This window comes from Thamnophis elegans, chromosome 3, assembly GCF_009769535.1.
Source record: "Thamnophis elegans isolate rThaEle1 chromosome 3, rThaEle1.pri, whole genome shotgun sequence".
Lineage (NCBI taxonomy): Eukaryota > Metazoa > Chordata > Lepidosauria > Squamata > Colubridae > Thamnophis > Thamnophis elegans.
The window spans coordinates 95,138,198-95,160,945 of record NC_045543.1 but is presented as its reverse complement, the minus strand read 5'-3'; the positions used below and the strand labels follow the sequence as shown (position 1 = coordinate 95,160,945).

General features: G+C 37.0%; 1 protein-coding gene across 1 annotated transcript in view; it reads left to right on the top strand.

The window, feature by feature from the left end:
• The window catches only part of HSD17B4 (hydroxysteroid 17-beta dehydrogenase 4), a 64,416-nt gene extending 43,668 nt beyond the window's left edge, over positions 1-20,748 (top strand). The window contains exons 18-24 of the mRNA XM_032214116.1: positions 5,105-5,174; positions 6,480-6,586; positions 7,555-7,641; positions 9,737-9,823; positions 11,412-11,550; positions 19,159-19,286; positions 20,231-20,748. Of these exons, the coding sequence (XP_032070007.1) occupies positions 5,105-5,174; positions 6,480-6,586; positions 7,555-7,641; positions 9,737-9,823; positions 11,412-11,550; positions 19,159-19,286; positions 20,231-20,320 (708 nt within the window). The 3' untranslated portion in view covers positions 20,321-20,748. The remainder of the gene's footprint in view (positions 1-5,104; positions 5,175-6,479; positions 6,587-7,554; positions 7,642-9,736; positions 9,824-11,411; positions 11,551-19,158; positions 19,287-20,230) is intronic.
• Positions 20,749-22,748: the final 2,000 nt, after the last annotated feature.

Below are 22,748 nucleotides of genomic sequence, written 5' to 3'. Positions count from 1 at the left end.
TGGTACTCCCATCTCTTTAAGAAGTTGCCACAATTTGTTATGATCCACACAATCAAAGGCTTTAGCATAGTCAAAGGCTCTACCTATAGGCTTTATTTATTGGTGACCTGTACAATTCATACTGTTCCTAATCTGGGTTCAGTTTGGCCTCTGTTATTATGTCTCTTACTGTAATTGCATTGAATTGTGCTGGATATTAAAATGCTGCATAAAGTATACTATTAAAGATTGGGGGAGGTGGGAAACTTCAGATGTTCTACATATGGCAACCTCTTTGTTTTCAACTCTTATAGTAAGCATAAACAAGCAGTGGAGTAGCATAGCAATAAACAGCATAGCCAGGAATCCAGACAGCAGCCTAGTCACATAAAAGAAAAGAAGATTTCAAAGGACTTAACAGACCAAACAGGTCTTTTGCCAACTCAGTAGCAGCAGCACCTGCATCCCAGGACTGTATATCTTACAGCAGAAATTTATGAGCAGAAATATGTGCCTGTTAAATATTTTAAAAGGATACTTGTAATAGCCTCTCTGATTCAGGAAAACAAAAACATTCTCAGAACATGGATGTATGTGCAATGAACATCGGTTTCATTACCTCATCTTTAGTTTAATTCTCTTCCTCCTATCCTTCCACATCTCAAAGTTTTGCTCAACTTCAAGGAAGGCGAGGGAGATTCATTGTCAAACTGAAACCTGTGGGTCTTTGTAATATTTGCTTTTAATTTGGTAACATGACATGCCGCAAATGTATGTATATTGTTTCTGCCATAGATTGATTTTTTCCTCTACAAATTACACAGGCTTGGATGCTTTGGTGTTCTTTTATTTTTGTTTTTCTTCCCTTGCTATTTCAGCTGCTCTTTGATAGGGTTATGGAGTTAAACAAGAGGGCTGGCCTTAATTCACAGTGCTGCTGTTTGTTATTATAGAAAATAATCTTGTATGGGATTAATCTTGCAGAAGGGCAGACCTAATTCTAGCTTAGAGGGTTTTTTTTAAAGTGTCCTTTGGTCAGTGTGTTGATTTCTAGATGATAGGGGATAAAACTGTAGCTTAAGGGATTTGTCAGACATTGTGTTTTCTCTCTTACACAAATGTTTAATATTTGACAACGGAATTTATCTTTATAGCATCCCTTGTTATATCAATTTTCAGAGCAAACATTCCTTTTTAAATGTGTGTGTGTATGTGAAGCTACTGATATTTTTTCTATCCGCAAGTACATTCTCTTATACAACATATTTTGCTTACATAAAAAGTCAAACTTTCAAGAGCTTTATTTTAAACTTTAAATATGTGATACTTTCAAGACATTCAGTTTTCACACATTTTCTTCTCCACTATAAATATTTTTGAAACTATTTGGTGCTCAAGCAGAAAGTCAAATAACAATCCTAATCATTTTACTCTGGACCAACTTGAATTTGGCTACACTAAATGTAGCCTTTCATTGGTATGTTTTAGATTGATAGCAAGAGGCCAATGAGAACCTAGTTCTGTGCAGGTGTTCACACAAGAATAGATAAATGGGAAAATGTGCACGTGATACTCCCATCCACATAGCTTCTTTCAGTTTTTATTATGAAGAGCTCTATAAAATGCCACATGTACACTTGCATTGGTATGTGTTATATTTTGTAATTAAGGGAAGAGAAGAATTTTCAGTGCTTTTGTAAAAAAGTACTGCAACAAAATTCTTCACCATTTTCCTTTTTTGAGAACTGTAATCCTCCACCAGATAGGGGCAGGACTGCTCTTTATCAAAGTGGAATGGGATAAGAAATTAAGTTGTGGATCCACATATCTTCCAATTTACCTTTATTAATTATTTATCTATACTATGCCACTATGATTGTTTGTTTTATTCTAGATCTGGAGGTATATTTGATTAAAACAATTTTTACTTGAGAGAAAGGGAGAGACTGGTTCATTTTCTCTCATTCATAAAATAATGCATGCTGATATTGTTGGCTTCAATTTATGTTAGTTTTGCATGTAACCTTTACTGTTGACAGCTGGCAATACTGAAAAATTGCTACAGACAGACTGGATATTGTTTTTCCACTTTTGATCTGGCAGAACGTCTAAATTGTTAGGAAATAAAATTTGACAGTTTCTGTTATTAATTGGAGAACAATCGAACCATATCACAACTGACTTCAGTCTATTGCTCCTAATCATTTGATTTTTGTCATGGTCCAGAGAGGGATCCATTTTTACATGATATTGAAAATGAAAGGAAATACCATTGTTGTGGGCATGCAAAAATTGCATATTTTTCTTTCTTTTGTTTTTCAGTTCCCTTTCACCAATTTTATCTGTGCTTTAAATTACTTTTAACTAAGACAGAATTTGAAAGGCTCATTCGACATGGCAAAGTGATTTTTGGAAGTATGAACATTAATTAAGCAAGTGGCAAATTTGAAAGCCAGTTTGGTCTATTGGTTAAAGTACCAGAGCAGATACATGGAGACTGTGATTTCTAGTCCTACCTTAGGCATGAAAGCCAGCTGGGTGACTTCTGACAGGGTTGTTTTAGTGGGGAAAATATGAGAAGGGAGGAGTATTAGATACCAGTATGTTGAATTATTTACAAAAATAATAAAGGCAGGATATAAACAAACAAATGAAGCCAAGTTGTATATAGCAATCTATAAAAAGCGATTTGTATGCTTCTGGACGTAGTGGCTAAGATGCTGAGCTTGTTAATCAGGAGGTCGGCAGTTCAGCGGTTCCAATCCCTAGTGTCACATAATGGAGTGAGCTCCCATTACTTGTCCCAGCTTCTGCCAACCTAGCAGTTCGAAAGCATGTAAAAATGCAAGTAGAAAAATAGGAACCACCTTTGGTGGGAAGGTAACAGCATTCCATGTGCCTTCCACAGGACCATGGAGACATCTTTGGACTGTGCTGGCTCTTCGGCTTTGAAACAGAGATGAGCACTGCCCCCTAGAGTTGGGAACGACTAGCACATATGTGCGAGGGGAACCTTTATGCTTCTGCAACAATTCTGCATTCTTATATACTCTAGTTCTACCTTAAGAAACATCTGGTTGCTGCCTGCTCCCCATCAGTCCTAAATGTCTCAGTTATATAGTAAAGTAACATATACTAACATATGAGCAAGTTCACTCTAACTGTACATCAGCCTTCGTCAACCTCCAGATATGGTGGACTGTTATTTTCTTCCATTGAAGATTCCTCCAGTGCAGTTTATAGACCAAAGACCAAATATGTCTCTTTAGACCTGGTTACCATGTCACTATATTTACAATTAATTCTTTTATTCAGATGTGGAATTTAGTAAATATATGTTCTGACGCAGATGACCTTACTGTACCGTAATATGGATTTTTTTTAATGAACTGTGGAGAATCACATGCAAGAACCTAAATGATTCTTCTGGATCTTCACAGCTTAACAGCATTGCAGATCTGATCCCATTGAGTTCTTTCATGTGTCAGTTATCTTGTCAAAAATTTATACAGCAAAACCAGAATCTTAGCTTTCCAAAATTAATAGCAATTCTTAAGCTGAAAAGATATAAATATGCAGTAACAAACAGCATTTGGATTATCAGGAAGAAACATGAGGCATAAATTTAAGGTTAGTTCAGTTGCACATATAGCTTATGGAAAAAGAATATTAATATGTGCCTAAAGAATATTCTCTGCCCAGAGGGTCAGTCTGAAGATGGAAAAGAAATAAAGAGTGGCATAAATGCTAAAGGTTTTCATGGAAGAAAAAGAATCCAAAATGTTGCTGTTGGTTATATTTAGAGCATCTGTCTTGATTTTGAAGTGTCTCTTTAAATATGAATTTGGTACAACTATATATCTCCACCCACACAAATTCCACACGCACACTCACACAGTCACACACACGTGTTTGTGTGTGCAACAAACACATGTTTGTATGTGCAACAATAGCAAACTCATTTTTCATGTGCCAGCCCCTATAGCAAAACAAAACCAAAAACAAAACACCACAACTTAATTACACACAAGACAGACATACCTGAAGGCTTAGGAAATCTTAAGTTTTGTCATACTCCAAATAACATTTGGTCTCTTCTTCAAATCTAAATTCAATGAATACTAGTCATTCTCCTTAGACAGAAGATGGTTCCTCATTATTATCAAACCAAAGCAAATATTCTGTCAAACAGATCTTCATGGTTAGCAATGTCGTGTTGTTTATGTGGTTTCATGGCGATAATGCAGAAGTGGCTTGATGTTGCCTTGTTCCAAGATTTGGAGCTTCTCTGTCTAGCCTAAAGCCCTAGGATTTGGGAGTGATCATCTAAGTTCTGTATTAACTGATTTCACTCTTCTTACCTGCTTTTCTTTTTTCCCTGAACCCAGTTCAGGTCAGATAGATGCTATCACCTCACTGGACACTGTGAAGAAGAAGAAAAAAAGTCAAATAGAGCATTTGGAAGAGTCTTGCAAAATAGCATAATTGACTTAGCTGACATGTTAAATAAAACATTCCAAAAGCATTGTATTTCATATAGATAGCAGTAGTAGTATATTGAAACAGAACTGGAACCAACTTCTCAGATTTTGACACTGTAATTAGTAGCTCAATTGACATGCTTCAGTTTCTTTGTTTGTTTGTTTACAAATTGTTGTGGTTGAGTAGTTGATTCAAAATAAAGTTGTATAGAAACCTTCTCCATCTCTCATTCTATGTGCCATCCCAGCCCGTTGAGCTGAATCAGGAGACATACACTCCGTACACTGCGTCAATCTGTTCTGAAGGATGAAAACACAGAAGACTTTCCATTCTGGCTTGATGGTTGTGCCAAGAAATGCAACTGAATTGAGCCTGTTTGGTTGTGTTACAGCACCAGTGATGTGCCTTGTGACAGACACCTCCTGCTTAGCTTCTGTTCCTTGAAATTTGTTGTTGTTTGTTTTTAACAACTTTTGTTTTATGATGTTAGTCACTTTATTTCCCGTCGGTATGGAAAGAGAAACTGTAGAGTGCATTGCAAATGAATGCATTTTGGAGCAGATTCTGTTCTTAGTCACCAGGAAAAAAAGTAAACTTTTATTTATTTGTTGATCATGTTTTTCGAATTATTTTTGTTCTGTAGGCTGCCTTGTATCGGCTTAGTGGCGATTGGAATCCTTTGCACATTGACCCTGGGTTTGCAGCCGTTGCAGGTGAGTTTGAGTAGCTTCTCCAAGAAAATGAATGACTATTACTTTTTTAAAAAAAAAATGTCATTTTTTGAAAAAAAATATATAATTAAGGGTTAGAACAGTGTTTCTCAACCTTGGCGACTTTAAGTCTGCTGGCTGGGGGGATTCTGGGAGTTGAAGTCCACGGGACTTAAAGTCGCCAAGGTTGAAAAACACTGGGTTAGAATGTTTGAATTGTAGCAAACAGTCTTCTTTCCCTGGTATAAAATGGCTGTAAGTTGCTTTTGTTTTTCCCTTATGTAAAATACGATGGTGTTTTTAGAGACATGAAAGAATGTTTCAAATGTATAACAGTAACAACCGTTTGGGGGGGGGGGGAATTATTGTTCTTCAAGATTAGAGACAGTCATCAAAAGAAATATTGAGTGCATTGAGAAAACTAAATTTATCTAAAATTAACTTGTGGTGATTGAAACAATGAAACGTTGAAGGGTGGGAGAAATGACTAATTTTATCTAATACCAAAAGAAGAAGAAAAATAACGCTGCGTTCTTGGAAAAGATGTTCCATAAACAGGGAGTCACCAAGCAGATATTTTTAGCCACTTTTTCAGCCTGGAAGTAGAATGTAATAAAGAAGAAATTTCCTAAAAGGGAATATTGTCCTTCATACACTGGAGGTCAAGACATTCATAGATCACAGCATTTAAATACAACCAGAATTAACTGCACAGTACCTTTTATTTCTCCAAAAAAATAAAGGGAATTTACTATTGCAAGATATGTTGCCAGTTTTAACATCAGGTGGCTTTAAAGGGAGATTGGGCAAATTCATAGGGGATAAAGCTGTTTCTGAGTCCTAGTTACAAGGCTATATATTACAATATATGCAACTGTTGGAATCCACAAGCAGTGCTATTATAGTTATGGCCTGTTTATTGGCTTTCTGTTGGCATCTTCATGGATCAAAAAACTCCATAAGGCAGGCTTTGATCTGATGATATATATATCCTTTGTTCTCTCCAGTTCCACACTGTGAATCCTGGTTAGCAAATTGGCTGCTGTGTTATGCACCAGTTGAGGCTTTGGAGAGTGACTGGATTACAGTCCTTTAGCCAGCAATGTGTTATATTGCAATTATTTCATGTAGCCATCTGTACTAATTTCAGAATTTTTGCTGGCAGACAGATTCTAACTCTGTGTGCGTGTGTGCATATGAATAGGTTTGTAAAACAATAAATAGTCATGATCCCTAGAGTCTGTGTTTAAACTGAGGAATGTAAATAAGAAATAAACTCTTAGAAAAAAAATTGTGTTCTCCTAATAGGATTTCAGAAACCCATATTGCATGGACTTTGCACTTTGGGATTTGCTGCCAGGCATGTTTTGAAACACTTTGCTAATAATGATGTGACCAAATTCAAGGCAGTTAAGGTCTGTATGTGTTTGTGTTTTCATTAAGTATAGAAGATTACTTTTCTTAAATACAGTTCTTAAAATTACAAAAGTGGTATGCTATGCTGTTCAAACAAGCCAGAAAAAGTCATTGTTTGGTTTTTAAGTTACTATTTTTGTTTAAACAAACAAACCTCAATTTCCAGTTTGGTACATCCTATGGGGAATCTATGGCTCCTAAGATGTTTCTGACTTATCACTGCCAGAACCCTTTATAATGGGCCACACTGGCTCATCCATCATTAAGATGTCATTCAGCAGGCTCTGGGGTCCGTACATTTTCCACTCCTGCAGTGATAAAGCAAGAATTGAACTGTAATGACTTTTGAGCTTCTCCTGACTACAGGAAGGAACAAGTGGATTTCTTGATAATTCAAGACTCTATGGTTCTGGCTTATTATAATATCCAATCCTAGCAATTATTCCACAGTGAGACTTAATTTTGAGAGTAGTTTCACAACCATTATTCGCTTTTCTTAATATTAAATTTCCAAATGTGCCTCAAATGTACAAATATGCACCAATCATATCTTTTTTTAGAACAGCTAATGAAATACTTTTTTTTTTGCTTTTCATTAACTCTTAAATACAGTTTACATATTCCAGAGTGCTTTATAAAAGTTTCCATAAAACTGTTTTCAGTTTTTATTTTCTACATGCTGATATTCAGTTATTATATAAAAAAGAGGAGGTCATAGCAGTAGGACAGTCTTTACCAATTGCCCTAGCCATATCCGCATGGCACAGATAACGCCTAACCTAGAACACCTTAGATGCCCATACTGGCTTGATGAAGTTATGCAGGATCTTCACAACAAAGTTGTCTGCATTTTCTTTCTTTTTTACATGTGACTTCTTGTAGCAAAAAGGCAGAAATTGCAAATGTTTGTGTTATGCAATTATGTTTTACCTATATTTAATTTCTTTGATTTTTTTTATTATGACAGATTCGTTTTGCAAAACCAGTTTTCCCAGGGCAAACTTTGCAAACAGAAATGTGGAAGGAAGGAAATAGAATTCACATTCAAACCAAGGTCAGAGTCTCAAAAGTATAGCATTTGTACAAATCTCACTGATTTCATTGGGGAATAAACAGAAGAAACTAAGATGCGTCTTTTTGTATCCAGACTTCCTAAACATATAAGCATGAACTTCTTTTAGTGTCTAAAACAGTTTAAAACTGCATGTGGAGAATTCTAGATATGGGATAAGGAAATTTTTTTGATGAAAAGTGGAAGGATAAATCATGTAGGCATATATTTAAATTCAGCCTATAGATTTTGATACATGTTCACATTATTCATATTTTGTTTTTAGATAATCAATACTAACAATAAAAACACTTTTAGAATATAATGAAGATTTCTCATTCCCTGAACATTCCACTTTAATTACCAGCATTTACTGTACATGGTGTATCCAACAATAACCCCAGTTCCATTTTTCCATTTTGAAACCTGTTTTAACACTACACTGTGTCTTCTGGGTGTGCTGTGTTACAATTCCAATCCTCATGACCAAGAATAGTGTGAGTTGCCTAACATATGTCTAGGTTTCATGTTGAGGTGGTTTGCTTGCACCAGTATTATTTTTTTTCAGTTTCAAAAGTGAATAGTTTCGTATTCCTGGCATTCTAGACAGTCCTCTCTATTCCCATCTGATAAGCTGCTGTTGCTTGTGGGCTAGAGAAGCAATGTTCGAGATTAAAATAAATATCTAGACAGATGCATGTATGGCCATGGACAAAATTGGGTTGGAGCCATAATGACATTTATTCTTAGGCACGATTTGTATTAAACCATGGGCAAACATAGGAATGGACACAAGGACAGGACAAGTCAATGTGGAATGGAACTCTGGTTCATGGTGGCCTTCTCTGCATGTCTTCCAACTAGTTCTCCAGCTTCCTGACCAACCTGCCCCTAAGTAACGCCCTTGAGGAAATTCCACTTGACATTCTGTTGTGTCCTCCAAAACTGACTGATTGGTCAATGCTACTGTCTTCCCACTAATGAGTGTTTAAAAATAAATAAATAATAAATAAATAAATAAATAAATAAATAAATAAATAAATAAATAAATAAATAAATAAATGGAGAATTTAGAGTTACTTTATATCGTAAGATACTTGACCTTACTTCCTGCCCTAGCTGGAGGGAGCAATCTAAGGTTTAAAGAAAGTTTTTCTGATCATTTCCCCAATCCTTATTTTTAACTGCAGATAAACAGAAACTAGGATTTTTGTCACGTGCTCTGTCGGATTGCTAGATAATCACCTTCACTTCTTTTTTTCCCTTCATAGGACTTGATATAACAATTTAAGTGCCATTGCTTTGAAGAGTTTATCTTGTCTTTTAAACTTACATTAAAAGTCAGGGAGAAAAGAATTAAAATAGCTTTTAAAAGCTCCTGTTTCATGTGCTTGAATCTCTCTTCTCTTAAAAGCTGCACTCAGACTTTCTTGGCCTTTAAAAAAAGATCCATGTAAATAGGCTTTGTTGATACTGCCCCTGGCTTGGAGTCTCTTGGCATCACCCATCCCCTCCAACTTTTATTTTTCATTCATCTCAATTTTTCTAAAACACATTTTCTTCCTGTATTTTTGTAAAAAGCCCACAGCAAACTGAGAAGAGCTATTGCTGTGGAACTGTTTTGAAAAACGTAAAGTGTATTTTATTGAAACAAACAAAACAGATTCCAAGTTAAGTGGCTGCAGTTTATTAAATGCTAGAAGCTTGTTGTTCCATTTGCAGTTTGCTTAAAATATGCAGCCTGCTCTTTATAAATCTACATTTAATACTAGAAGTGATTCTTTTCTGTGCGTGCGGGTTTTATCCGTAATTGTGTCAGGAGTTGTAGATTTTCTTTCATTAACTGATACTTGAATTATCATAATGAATAGTTGCAAGCACAATTGTTTTATGTTTAGGAAGGTTTGCTTTTTTATGATTTCTAATTCTTTCACTTTTTCATTCCCCTCATACTGTTGCTTAGTTTGTTGACCTAAATTGTGCAATGAAAGGAATGGAGAGGATTTCTCAATTGACATAAAGCATAACAATTAACCTTGTTTATAATTGTGATGTAATGGAGATGAAAAACCCACTTCCATTTTTTCCCCTTCTACAGGTCAAAGAAACTGGGAATGTTGCAATTGCAGGAGCTTATGTGGATCTAGTGTCATCTTCTATGCAGCCTTCAGCTAAGGAGCCTAAGGTAGGAAAATCACAAGTAGCCTCTGGTATGATGGCCTCCAGATTTATGTTTTCTTATGTCTGCTTTCCATCAGAAATAGCAACAGCTTTTGCATATAGCATTCACACTTCCACTAAAGTCCAAATTATATTGCCTGTTTACATGTAGCCAATATCTGTTTATTTGCTCTGTGAGAATTCTGGCTCTGCATTTTATTTAAGCTGTTGAGGCCACTTTCATTTAGCCACTCATATTCTTCTTGCTAGTTATATGGTCAACTCTTGTGTTTTCTAAATTGAACTCTTTCTACATATGAGCATCAATGCTTATTAATAATATTCAAACATATAAGAACGCTGTATTTTTAATCCAATAGTCTTGGCATTTTCTTTGGCGAGTGAGAGATTGAGAACATAAATTGGAAGGGAGGATAATCTGAATATTTCAGGTTAGAAAAAAAGACTTTTAAATTGTTTCATATCACTTAAATGGGCTACATCCCAAAGTGTATAAGAGCATTACAATTAGTGAAATAGACTTAGATATCTACACCCTGAATATACCTCAATCCTAGAGGTATATAGAGTCATGACAAAAATATGAAAAATGCATTCTATTGAGAGATGCTATTCTATAATTTGACCAATATATTTGGTTGCTACAACGTTCAAAAATACTTTGTCTTTAGACTGTACGATAGGCAAAATGTTTATCTGCACAGTAGTCTTCCATAATGATTTAGCTCAAAATCTGGTATGTTTCTACTATTCTGTTACATATTTCTATTTCGTACACTGCGCAATTGATCATAAGAAAAATATTAGAATTATAAAACAGTACAGCAATAAATGGTGAAATGGAAAAAATATGGATGAAAAAACTAGCAACAAATCACACACCTCCTCAAAAGAGGCTATGCCCTTCCTAGCTAAAGTCATGGGCAAGGAGCCAAGTCTTGAAGGCTCTCCGAGACATTACTCCTATGAGAATTACCTGAATCTCAGGAGGAACCTCATTTCACAAGACAGGAAGGTGCACTTACAGATGGCATTGTTCAGTTGAAGGAAAGAGCACAGAAACCCTATTGGATGCAATTCAGCAATAGCAATAGCAATAGCAGTAGACTTATATACCGCTTCATAGGGCTTTCAGCCCTCTCTAAGCGGTTTACAGAGAGTCAGCATATTGCCCCCAACAATCTGGGTCCTCATTTTACCCACCTCGGAAGGATGGAAGGCTGAGTCAACCCTGAGCCAGTGAGATTTGAACCGCTGAACTGCTGATCTAGCAGTAGCCTGCAGTGCTGCATTTAACCACTGCGCCACCTCGGCTCTTCGAAGAAGATAGGCAGTGCCTCAAAGTAGCTGTATCCTATGCCATATAAGGCTTTTTAGGTGATCAGGTTATGAATGACTTGAATTGTTCCCTGATTTAATGAATAGTAGCATATTAATCTCATTTCTCTTTCAGTTTAGTTATTCTCTATTAGTGGGGGAGGGGGGCATAATGTTATATAAAAGTGGCTGATTTAAATAATATGGACGTGAGCCGGGCTTGGGTGATTTGGTAACCACAATATCTCTCAGAGAACATTCAATTTATATGCTAGGCAACAGAGTTGCAGAGCAATCTTATTTTTGAAGAAATTGGTCGCCGTATCAAAGAAGTTGGAAATGAGCTGGTGAAGAAAGTAAATGCTGTATTTCAGTGGAACATCAATAAGGATGACAAGCCTGCAGTACAGTGGAGTAAGTTGCAAAATTAATTAATTTATAGAGTGTCTTATTATGTCCTCTAATGGAATTAGTGAATCTTGTTTCTAAATCCCGCTACATGAAAAGCAGCAACATAATGTTCACTTCTCCTAGAGCTGACAATTGTAATTGTGCCTTTGTCGGCCATGGACATTCATAAATTTGAGCCAGTGGTTATGTCTTGGCTCAACTTGTCACATAGATTTGTTGCAGGAAAAGAAATGGACACAAAAAGGTTTGTGCAACCTTGAATTTATGAAGGAAAGGCAGCATTTCAATCTAATAATTGAATGAATGCCATGTTTTGTGTTGCTATCATAATTTCTTTTATATTGTAGCCCTCACATTATGTAGATTCTGACTTGCTTAAAACCTGCTTTTAACCAACGTATAATAATATTAATAATTGATTGATGCGGCCCTGGATAGCTGGTAATGTGGCTCCACAAGATCATAAACATTTAATATTATTATTATATATTTTATATGCGGCCAAGATTTACATTCAGAAGTTACCTTTAAGAAGAAAACTAAAACAGTCTCTATAGAATATTCTATGTGAGCAAAAATAGTAAGTGCATAGGGAATTGACTTACCTTGTCTTTAGGCGAAAGCAGAAATGTTTCTGGAGCCACCCTTGGATTTCCATTTTAAAAGGCAAAGCTTCATATGCCGAAGCCTCTGGATCAGCATCTGTCTGAGGAAGATTGGAGGGGGGGGGGACAAATGCATAGGTTCTGGCTAGTTAATATTTCAATTCAGACATGAGATAGATTGACCAAAACATTATTATGTCCTAAATTCTGCTTTTTTTTCATATTGAATATCCCAGTGGTGGGATTCAGCCAGCTCACACGTATCCGGGAGAACCGGTTGTTAACTTTCTAAGCAGGTTGGAGAACCGGTTGTTGGAAGAAATCTCATTTTGTTTTTTCCCCACTTTACAGGGCTAATCCCGTAAGGAAGGCAGAAAGGAAACATTCTGGTGCTGTTTCTAGCCTTATTGCCCTGCTTGCAGAAACTGCCTCTCTGGTTAGCCCTTAGTACATTGTAACAGCTAAGGCGACGCGCCCATCGACCTGAATGACGTTGAGTTGGCCATGCCCACACGGTCACATAACCACTGAGCCATGCCTACCCAGTGGGTCATTAGGGCAGAGAACCAGTAGTTAATTTATTTGAATTCCACCACTGAATTTACCCTTTCAGAGTGGCATTTTTATAACAACAAACCTAGGTATAATCCCCCTCTATTTTTGTTTAATTTTGGATAACGCTTGCTTGCTTGCTTGTTTTTACTTGAGTTTTTGTCACTCCCCACAACCTTTCTTCTTGGATCCTCTGTTGTTAATAGCTAGTAAAACTGAAATTTAACTACAGATGTTAGCTTCTGGCACTTTCTTTTTTCCTGCCTGGCCTGCTAGGTTTGCTTGTATTGTTAACCATGTGTTGCAGCCTACCTTGGCTTTGCCTTTTCACCGTTCCCTGGCCTTCTGCTGTTCTGGACCCTGTGGCTGCTGAAAGCCCTGGCTACCTTCAGAAATCCTGCAATTTGTAGCTGTTGTGGGCGGTGATTTAAACTCTGGCAACTTTGCCTGATGTCCTTGGGCTGCATGTCAGGAAGAGGATGGGGGAGAGAAAGCCCTTAAGGAAATGATTTGCAGTTCTGGTTGACATGGCCAATAATTTTATTCTTCCCAAATTCATGACTGCCAAAAAAGCTTTTATTGCTTTGTGCAATTGTCTGTAGCCTCCTCCCTCATATCACGCCAACCTCTTCATTTCATTAGTGTCCCTTAGCGGCTGGAGTACGTGAACTAGAATTAATATTTGCAATGGGAATGGGAATTCTTCACTGTGAAACTTTTAGCAGCTTATTTTAATAATAACAAGATTATATTTGCAGGCTGAGCAAAAATGTGTTTGATATATCAGGATAATTCCTTGTCTCTACCTCCTTCCCTCCTCCCACAAACAGACATACCATGTTTAAATCAGGACCATTTTCCTTCCCTGATGAACTAGCTTTTTGAGGCTATTTAGCATTTATATTCATGCAGCATCTTTCAAGTGTCCAGAACTCGGTGTATATGAACACCAATAGACCAGTCCTGTACATATGCATGGTAAATTCAATTAAACAGAAACTATGTAGAGTTGGCCTGTACTACTATATGATCCCATACTGCTGATGATAAACAGAGGTATAGTTTAGCAAGTCGCCTAATGTTTTTGTAGGTAAAGTGAAATGTGAATCTAGGATTCCCTGGGTATGTACTGGTGTAGACTTTCATGGCAGTGTTGAACTTCAAGATTTATCTGGACAGTAGTTTTTATTTTTATTTTTCACAGACAAGGGTGGCTGGCATTTTCAGAGGCAAGATGGTCTCTTCACAGACCACAGGCAACTGAGCAGAAATTGACTGGGCTTTATATAGCCAGGTGATTTGACTTTTGATTGATCTTTAGCTGAATTAGTTTCCAATTGGTGCAAGTGAAATTAACCAACCAGCATGGACAATAGATGAATCAGGTATATACACCATTAAAATGACCAATCAAGATCAGGCACAAAGAACCAATCAGAGATAGTCTTCACCAATCTGCACCAAATGTGGTCTGCGTAGTCATAACTGCTGGTTAAACTTTACGAAGTCTGTCTGACCATAGCTACTAAATCCTGACACTCAATACTGCCCAATAGCATTTTGACCGTTGCTTATACTCTTGTCCAAAACATTAAATTATTGATATACACATGTATTCAGCTGAGTTCTAGTATTTCTACCAATACATCCTAAAATCTCTCTATCAAAAAATAATTGTTTTCTGTTTCATTAACCTTGATCAAGCTCTGTTCTTCAAAATGAGTAACATGACTTAGCCCTTTCAGTACATGTATTATGCTATTGTAAATGGAGCAGGTTTTTAAACAAACTAATAAATCAAAGCAGATTTTTCATGTGCATTGGTAAATGTAAAACTATTTTATATTAAAATATTTTTTAAAAATATAAAATTGGTTTAGATGAAAATATTTGTAGGAAAAGAGTAAAGCAGCTTTCAAATTGTTGCCTTATGATGGCAAGATTGCCACAACATCATAATTAAATCTGCCAGGTTCGTACAAGAATAATAATTAACAGTCTTTGGTTTTCCACTCCTTATATGGAATGAGAGGAAAAAATAACTGAAAGTCCGCAAGACATGAAAACGAATTGTCAGAACACAATTTTGTCATAACATTCTCCATTGCTAACATCATGATACCTTACAATTTAGGTACCTCGCAGTAGATCATTTTGGCAGGGCATCTTGTGCAAGAAATAGGACTTTGAAAATCAGACGCTTTGAAAAATAGTAGTATTTCTTGAAGAAAGGAGATATACATGGCTGAGATTCAGGGTACTGAGTGAAACTGTTTTAAAGAAAAAACAACAGCAAAAAATACTGCATTATTGCATGTGTGTTCACTGAAGAAAGCCTGTGATTTCCTGTCTAGGAAATCAGAATTAAATAATAATTTCTCCTTAAATATTTATAAAAGAATAAATGTATGCTGCTTTCTGTTTTTCTCAATCACAACTGTGAAAAAAATCCATTTATTAAATATGCTATTTGATTAGAGTCTTGGATGGTTATGTCTTTTTCAGTAAGAATGCAGTGGAGAAAATTCAGCATATTTCCATGAGACTGAATGATAAAAATATGTAATAATTTGTAGAGCCATGTCTCTCTTTTTCAAATATAAGATTTAACATTGAGTAGTTTATGCCCGCAGTCTGAGCAAATGCCTTTGTGTATTTCTTTTCCACTCTGCAGTTTCACAGCACTTGTGAGCACCAATTAAAATAGAATAGCAATAGCACTTAGACATATATCATTTCATAGTGCTTTACAGCCCTCTCTAAGCAGTTTAAAGTGTCAGCATATTACCCCCACCAATCTGGGTCCTCATTTTACCAATCTCAGCAGAAGGGCAGGCTGAGTCAACCTTGAGCCAGTCAAGATTGAACTCCTAGCTATGGACAGAGTTAGCCTCAGAGATGGGTTCCGACTGGTTCGGTCCAGCTGAATAACTAGTAGAAATCTGGCGTACCTTTCCAAACCAGTAGTAATGATAGCCTGACCATGCCTCCAAACGGTTCTCTTGGTGGTGCCATTGGCTCCGCCATCTTGGATTTTGCTTCTGCACATATGCAGAGCAATTTTTATTGCACTGTTTGGCTATGCTTGCCTGCTCTGACGCTCGCCCTCCCTCACCTTCACCATGTGGACCCACAGAGCTTCCTCTTCCTGGCTCCTGCCTACACACAGGTAAGCAGCATTCGCGCTAGCCTAGCTTTTAAAAGCCCTTTTCCCCAGTTGATTTGCCTGAATGGGCAGGAAAAAAAGGCTTTAAAAAGTTTTTTTTAAAAAACTTCTGACAATTGCGGAGCTCAGCTGTGAAGTGCACGATTGTCAGAAGCTTGTTTTTTTTTTTACTTTTTAAGAAAGAAAGAACTGTTTAAGAAAGAAAGAAAGAAAAACAGCACACCAATTTAGGACTAGAAGACTGCTCGGAGGTCATCTAGTCCAACCCCCTGCTGCAGCAGGAAACCTTACATTGTTTGGATTATTTTGGTGCCTCTAACAGAGGAAAATTGCCTAAAAGGAGAAGCAGTTTACTAGGACAAAGCTGCATGCAGAGGAAAGCAGGGATAGTCCTTATGACTGCAATTGAGCCCAAAAGTTTGGTTGCTAAGCAAGAGCATTGTGAAGAGAGCTTCACCACATTTTACCCAATCCATGACATCTCCTGGTGAGTGACATCAAGTTGGCCATGCCCACCCAGTCACATGCCCACCCAGTCACATGACCGTGGAGCCGTGCCTGCCCAGTCACATGACCAACAAGTCAAACCCACCAAACAAGCCACGCCCACAGAACCGGTAGTAAAAGTTTTTGAAACCTATTTCTGGTTAGCCTGCAATACTGCATTTTAACCACTGCACCACCATAGCTAGAATTAGAATTAGAATACTTTATTTGACCAAGTGTGATTAGACACCCAAGGAATGGTCTTTGGTGCAGAAGCTCTCAATGAACTTGCAAAGCAACAGAATACCAATACCAATAAGATGGGGTAGTAAAGAAGATAAGAAGGATAATAGTAATATTACAGCCACACATACAAATAAAGGAAATGAAAAATGAATGAATGACAACATGGGTAAATATGCATAGACCTTAGACAATAATGTGAGAATTGGGTGTTCAGCAGAGTGATGCACAAAGGAAAAAACTGTCCCTGTTTCTAGTTGCAGTTGTACAGCAGCGCCTGAGGGGAGGAGTTGAAACAATTTATGTCCAGGATGTGAGCGGTCTGTAGTTATTTTCTCAACCTTTCTTCTGGTCTGTTCAATATGCAGATCTTCTATGGAAGACAGGCTGGTTGCAGTTATTCTTTCTACAGTCTTAACTATCCATTGGAGGCTGTGCCTGTCCTGTTTGGTTGCTATACCAATCCAGACAGTTATAGAAGTACAAAAGACAGACTCATTAAAAAATTCCTATCAACAGATCCTAGGGTAATCTGTTGATGCAGGAAGAACATTCTTTGTTGTGCCTTTTTAATCATGGTTCTAATTTTGGGTGCCCATTTCAAATCCTGGGAGATTATAGAGTGGAAAAACTTGAAGTACTCTACTGCTGATACTGTGTTGTGAAATATAATAAGAGATGATAAAATAGAAGAGCTCCTAAAATCCATTCTGAACTAGAAATAATACTTTCCCTACTACATTCTAGATCCGTGATGGCGCGCCTATAGCATGTGTGCCACAGGTGTCACATGGAGCCATTTCTAAGGGCACGCGAGGCATTGCTCTGTCAGCTCCAGCACACATGCGCGCACTGGTCAGCTGATTTTCAGCTTTCATTTTTCGCCCTCTGGAGGCTTCCCTAAGCCCAATACACAAACCGAAAGTTCGGGAACTGACTTCTGGTTTGCACGTTGGGCTCTTTTGCACCCTCAGGAGGCTTCAGGGAAGCCTCCTGAAACCTCCAGAGGGAGAAAAACCGCCCAACGGGCAACCTGGAAGTCCGGTTTTTGTCTCCTTCAGGCTCCTTGAAATGGCGAAAAACAGACCTACCAGGCCCACCGGAAGACAGAAAATGGGGTATTTTTGGCCTCCGGGGTGGGGAGAGGCTGTTTTCACCCTCCCCAGGCTCCTACAAAGCTTCTGGAGCCTGGGGAGGGCACAAAACGGACCTACAAGGCCCACCGGAAGTAAGAAAATGGGACATTTACGGACTTCAGAGGGCCTCCGGATGGCGGGGCAGGCCGTTTTCACCCTCCCCAGGTTGCAAGGAAACAGTGCGCACATGTGCAGGGGGGTCACACACCCATGGGCCGGGGGCATGGCATGAGGGGACATTAAATTATGGGGGGGCGATAGCACACACGTGATTTTGGCCCCCAAGGCATAAAGGTTTGCCATCTAGATAATCTAGAAAAGTAGCAGGAAAAAAAGCCCATGAAGAAAAATAACATTTTTAAATAGAATAAAGAAAGAACCCATGGTGTGGATTGGACTTTGTCCTATGTTCTGCCCTTGTAGGTTGGGGTCAGATGACTTTCCATGACTAATGTTGTTGAAGTAGTTGATATTGGCATATTGAAGTGGAAGATTTGTTCTATTACAGTTATTAATCATAATATAAAACAAACTCTTTTTTATTAATTTCATGGCTCCTCTCTTTAAGGCATTTTTCATTTATTTACTTAATTGGAAGCTGTATTCAGTGCATGCTCAGTGAATAACAGTCACATGGAAGGATTTTAGGCAGACATTGAACTTAAATTCTGAAAAGCCTGTTCGGTTCATTTACTATTTACATTTGGTCACTTTCACTGGTTAGAGGGTTACAGAAGAGAAGAATATGTTCATGTCATAATATGATGCATATCCCGTGTATAGATAAATCAGCAAAGATGCTATTCAAATTTCAAACTAGAAAGTGATTCAAGATTCAACTGGAATTTGTGAGTCATATTGAAAGGTGACGATTCTCTTTGAATTGCTTCAAGTTCCAATTGGATAAAAAATACCACTGGGGAAAAGTCGGTATAGATAGCTTTGCATTTATCCCTAACTCCAACCATTCTGTTAGCACATTAATACAGAAACTAGAATGATTAATGACTAGAATGATTGCACGGGATGCACATAATTAGGTATATGTTATTACTTCTGTGCTTTATTAAATTAATTTAAGAAGTCTATGGTTTGAAGTTTGAAACTAAGTGGGAAGAGGGTGGTTTTCATAATTTCTGTAACTATATTATTTCCTATTTAATGTTTAGTTTTTAAAACTAATTCAATGTATAAATTAAACTCATTTTCTTGAGTTACTAGTATTCTGTCATCTCCTATAGCACCCATCTTGAACTAAAGTTTTTGGGTGGAAAAATATGTTTTCCAAGAAGCATGAAGAAAATCCTCTTATTTTCTTCATTAACTTTTTTCCCTCCAATGCCCTACAGATAGTTTTAAATAATTAATTCCACATTTCCTCCTTCTCTTAATGTTTCTTTTTGGTATCTTTTTTTCTCACCAGCTATAGACTTAAAGAATGGTTCTGGAGATTTATACCAAGGACCTGCCCGTGGAAAAGCTGATACTGTTTTCACTGTGGCAGATGAAGACTTTATCGACATAATACTAGGCAAGATCAATCCACAGAAGGTATACCATTGTAACTTTGAATGGTCATTAAATGAATGGTTGTAAGTTGAGGACTACCTGTTTTTGCAAAGTGGTAAAAGGAGCCCCTGCGGATTTTAGTTGCCTAGTCATTGCTGACTGTAGAAGGTGGCGCTCATCTTCGTTTCAAGGTCTGTTGAGCTAGCACATGTCCACGGCCATGGGGCCCACATGACATCAATTTGCAAAGCGAGAATAAATGAAAAAAGAAAAAGAAAGATAAGTAGGAAAAAAAGACATAATTGTAGGCCAATCATTTTCTTTCGGCCTAAATCCAGGTTTTTACTTTGGGGAAAATGGAAGGAAGGAGCAATATATTCATGTTCTTTTAACTGAAAAAGGACTGTTTTCACTGTGCAGAGAGGAATATATATAGAAGTCTCTTGTTAACCTCATATAATTTGGTATGCCTAAACGTGCAAGTGTTCCATATATGCAACAAGTCTCATTCCCCCCCACCCCAAATTCTTCCTTCTCTTGGGGTTGTGTTAACATGGGATGTGCATCAATTTTGAAATATTTTCTATCACAATAGCTCAGGTATCAAAGCCATTTTAAAAATAAACTTGGCCAAGAATTACACATCAGTTGAGATTTCAGCGACTCCAGATTTCAGCCTTTTTTCTTAAAATTGTGGGATTTAGTTTTTGGTTGTGTGTTTAGAGATATTGGAAGCATTACTGATTTCTTGAATACTTCTTATGTCTTCTCCATAATCTTGGCAAGTTATCTAATGAAGGTGACCACGTTGGATATTGAAAATAGTCATTATGTCATTGGGTTTTATTTCTTTTCATTGGTTGCAGTTGAAGTATGTGCATAATTGTGGTTTATTGTACAAATTTGGTCTTAGATGGTTTTAACTGTTTCTAAGGTTCCACTTTCAGGTACATTTAATTGTTTTTCTTTCCTCTTCCTACTTATAGGCATTTGTCACTGGTAAGCTAAAAGTTAAAGGAAACATCATGCTGAGCCAGAAACTAGGGACGATATTACAACAATATGCAAAGCTGTGAATTCCCTGCTGAAATGATTTACCTTCTGAAGCAAAAAAGAAACAATTTCAGCTAGCAGGAGAAAAAAGTAGTTCTTTCATTTTTTTTAGAACAATCTGAAATGTTATGCTAATTCTGTATTAGATAATTTCCAAACTACTTTATTGCTAAGATGAAAGTAGTCTTGATTCTTGCAGATTCAGACAGTTGATTATTACTGTTTCTTCTCTTTTCTTCTATATTGCGAGGCTTTGTACCAGATCTCCTCAGGCTGGTATCCTTAATATTGCAGATGATGGGGTTTTATTATACAATTCACTGTGAAAGCATCTTATGGGAGGATACTTGATTTATGTCTCTTCCTTATTCTTCTTTAATTAAAAATGTAATTAATATATTTCTTATGAAATCTAAATGTAAGTAAATAAACTTTGATACTAACCAGCTGATTTTGTTTCTACTTCTTTTCTGTGGCGTAAAACAGATTTCTTAGTTAATTAGATCCTTAGCCTATAGAACTCATCATTTGCTAAAAAGCAAATTAACTGGGGATTGATTAGTGGTTATATTAAGGGGAGAGGAGAGGACTGTATTTTATTGTATTTTACTTTGATATGCTGGTTAGTCTGCAGCCTGCAATAAAGACAAATAAAATAAGTTGTTATTTAGAAAAAAACATATATAAGTTGAAGAATTTTGGAGATTGGTGCATTCATCTCTAGCCTATGATAGTTCCTAGGAGCTACCAACATAGATTCAGTTCACACATAGTGCTAAACTGAAATGCAATTTATTTAGCATATTACATAACTTCTGGTAAACATTTTGTTCATTAAATCAAAGTTAATCAAATGATGGGTTAGCAAAATGTGTGAACCCTGCCAGTAGAGAAGCTTCCATCATTTGGTAGCTTAAAAGCTTGGGAACAAAAGTCATAATAAAGAATTTAAAGTAATCCAGCAGCAAAAATTACAGTATATTTTTAAACATGCAATAGTTTTAATTTCTGCAATTGGATTAATGCTGAAGTTACTGGATGTCATATCATTTCAGTCTCCTGTGAATTCCTGTGTGTGGCCCGTTTCTTTCTGGCTTCTGTTGTACTATCAAGCATTTCATTCTGCTATTCCCATTCCCTATGATTATAATCATTAAAATTGGTCTTGAAAAGTAAAACAAAATATGCAGATGCACTCAGATCATATCTAGCTGAAGCGGTTTAGCACATACTCTCTCTAAAACATCTGTATCTAAAGGCACGTATCTTGGATCTTTAATCAAAAGTAGTTTGCAACAATTAAGATTGCTCTAGCTGGGAAAAGCAATAGACAATACATACAATGGATGGTATACTTTAAAAAATATCTGTGTAGCCCATAAGACAGCTGTTTTGGTTAGTTGCATACAGAATTTTGGAAGGTGAAAAGGACAAGTTGCTTTCATTTCAGAAAAATAGAGGACGAGATGCAAATATGCAGAGGTGAGATTCTACCGGTTCGGACCTGTTTGGGTGAACTGGTAGCTCCGACCATAAGCTGGGAGCAAACCGGAACATCCCGCCCAACCGCCCCTGTACTTAACTCACCTATACCTCATATCAGCTGAGTTGTGTAGCAGAGCAGATTGCCACGCCACAACTGTTTTCCTTCCCAGCAGTAAAGCGGAAGGTACTTTTTCTCAAAACTGCACATGCATGCAGCAAGCATTAGGTGCACGTGACAGCAAAGTCAGCGTCCGTGCGCAAACCGCGCAATCACCAAACTGATTGTTAAACTGGTAGTATCCCATCACTGCAAATATGTAATAAATTGAGAAGGGCAAGTAAGTTTAGTGTTAGGATTAGTTGAGTAGAAACCAAATAGGATATTCTGCATGGACAAAGTTAAGGAAAAAGATGTAGCTTTTGTTGGTATCTAGAGGATTAGTTTTGATTCAGAATTTTGAATTTGCTTGACTGTGTCTGACCTATATACTAAGCCCTAGTTCTCAAACCACATCCTTCTAAAAAGACAAGAAGCAGGGAATAGCTGGAGGAAGGTGGTAAGATGAATCTTGATCTGGTATGGTGCAGAAGAAAAACAAGATAGATGCTAGTCTTCAAATAGCAAAGAAATCCATAAATTCTAAGAAAAGAACCAGTTTCAACATATCAAATCTGAGGGAGAAAAGGACTTAAAATCATTCTTAAAAACTAGATGTTGGATAAAGGATTTTCTAGCAGGATCAGAAAAAAATAATATGGTTGTAAATGGGGAATGTATGGTGCAAAAGTGCAGAGTGCAATAAAATTCTGTTCAAATTTTGGTACTTTTATTATGTTAATAATTTAGTAATCCACCTAGAAGGCCTTGTTACTGATAAAAGATAATTAACTTTATTTGATAAGATGACAAATCAATGAACTTAGTCCCAGGGTTTATATCTTTGTTTTTTTTATTAATTGCTTAGC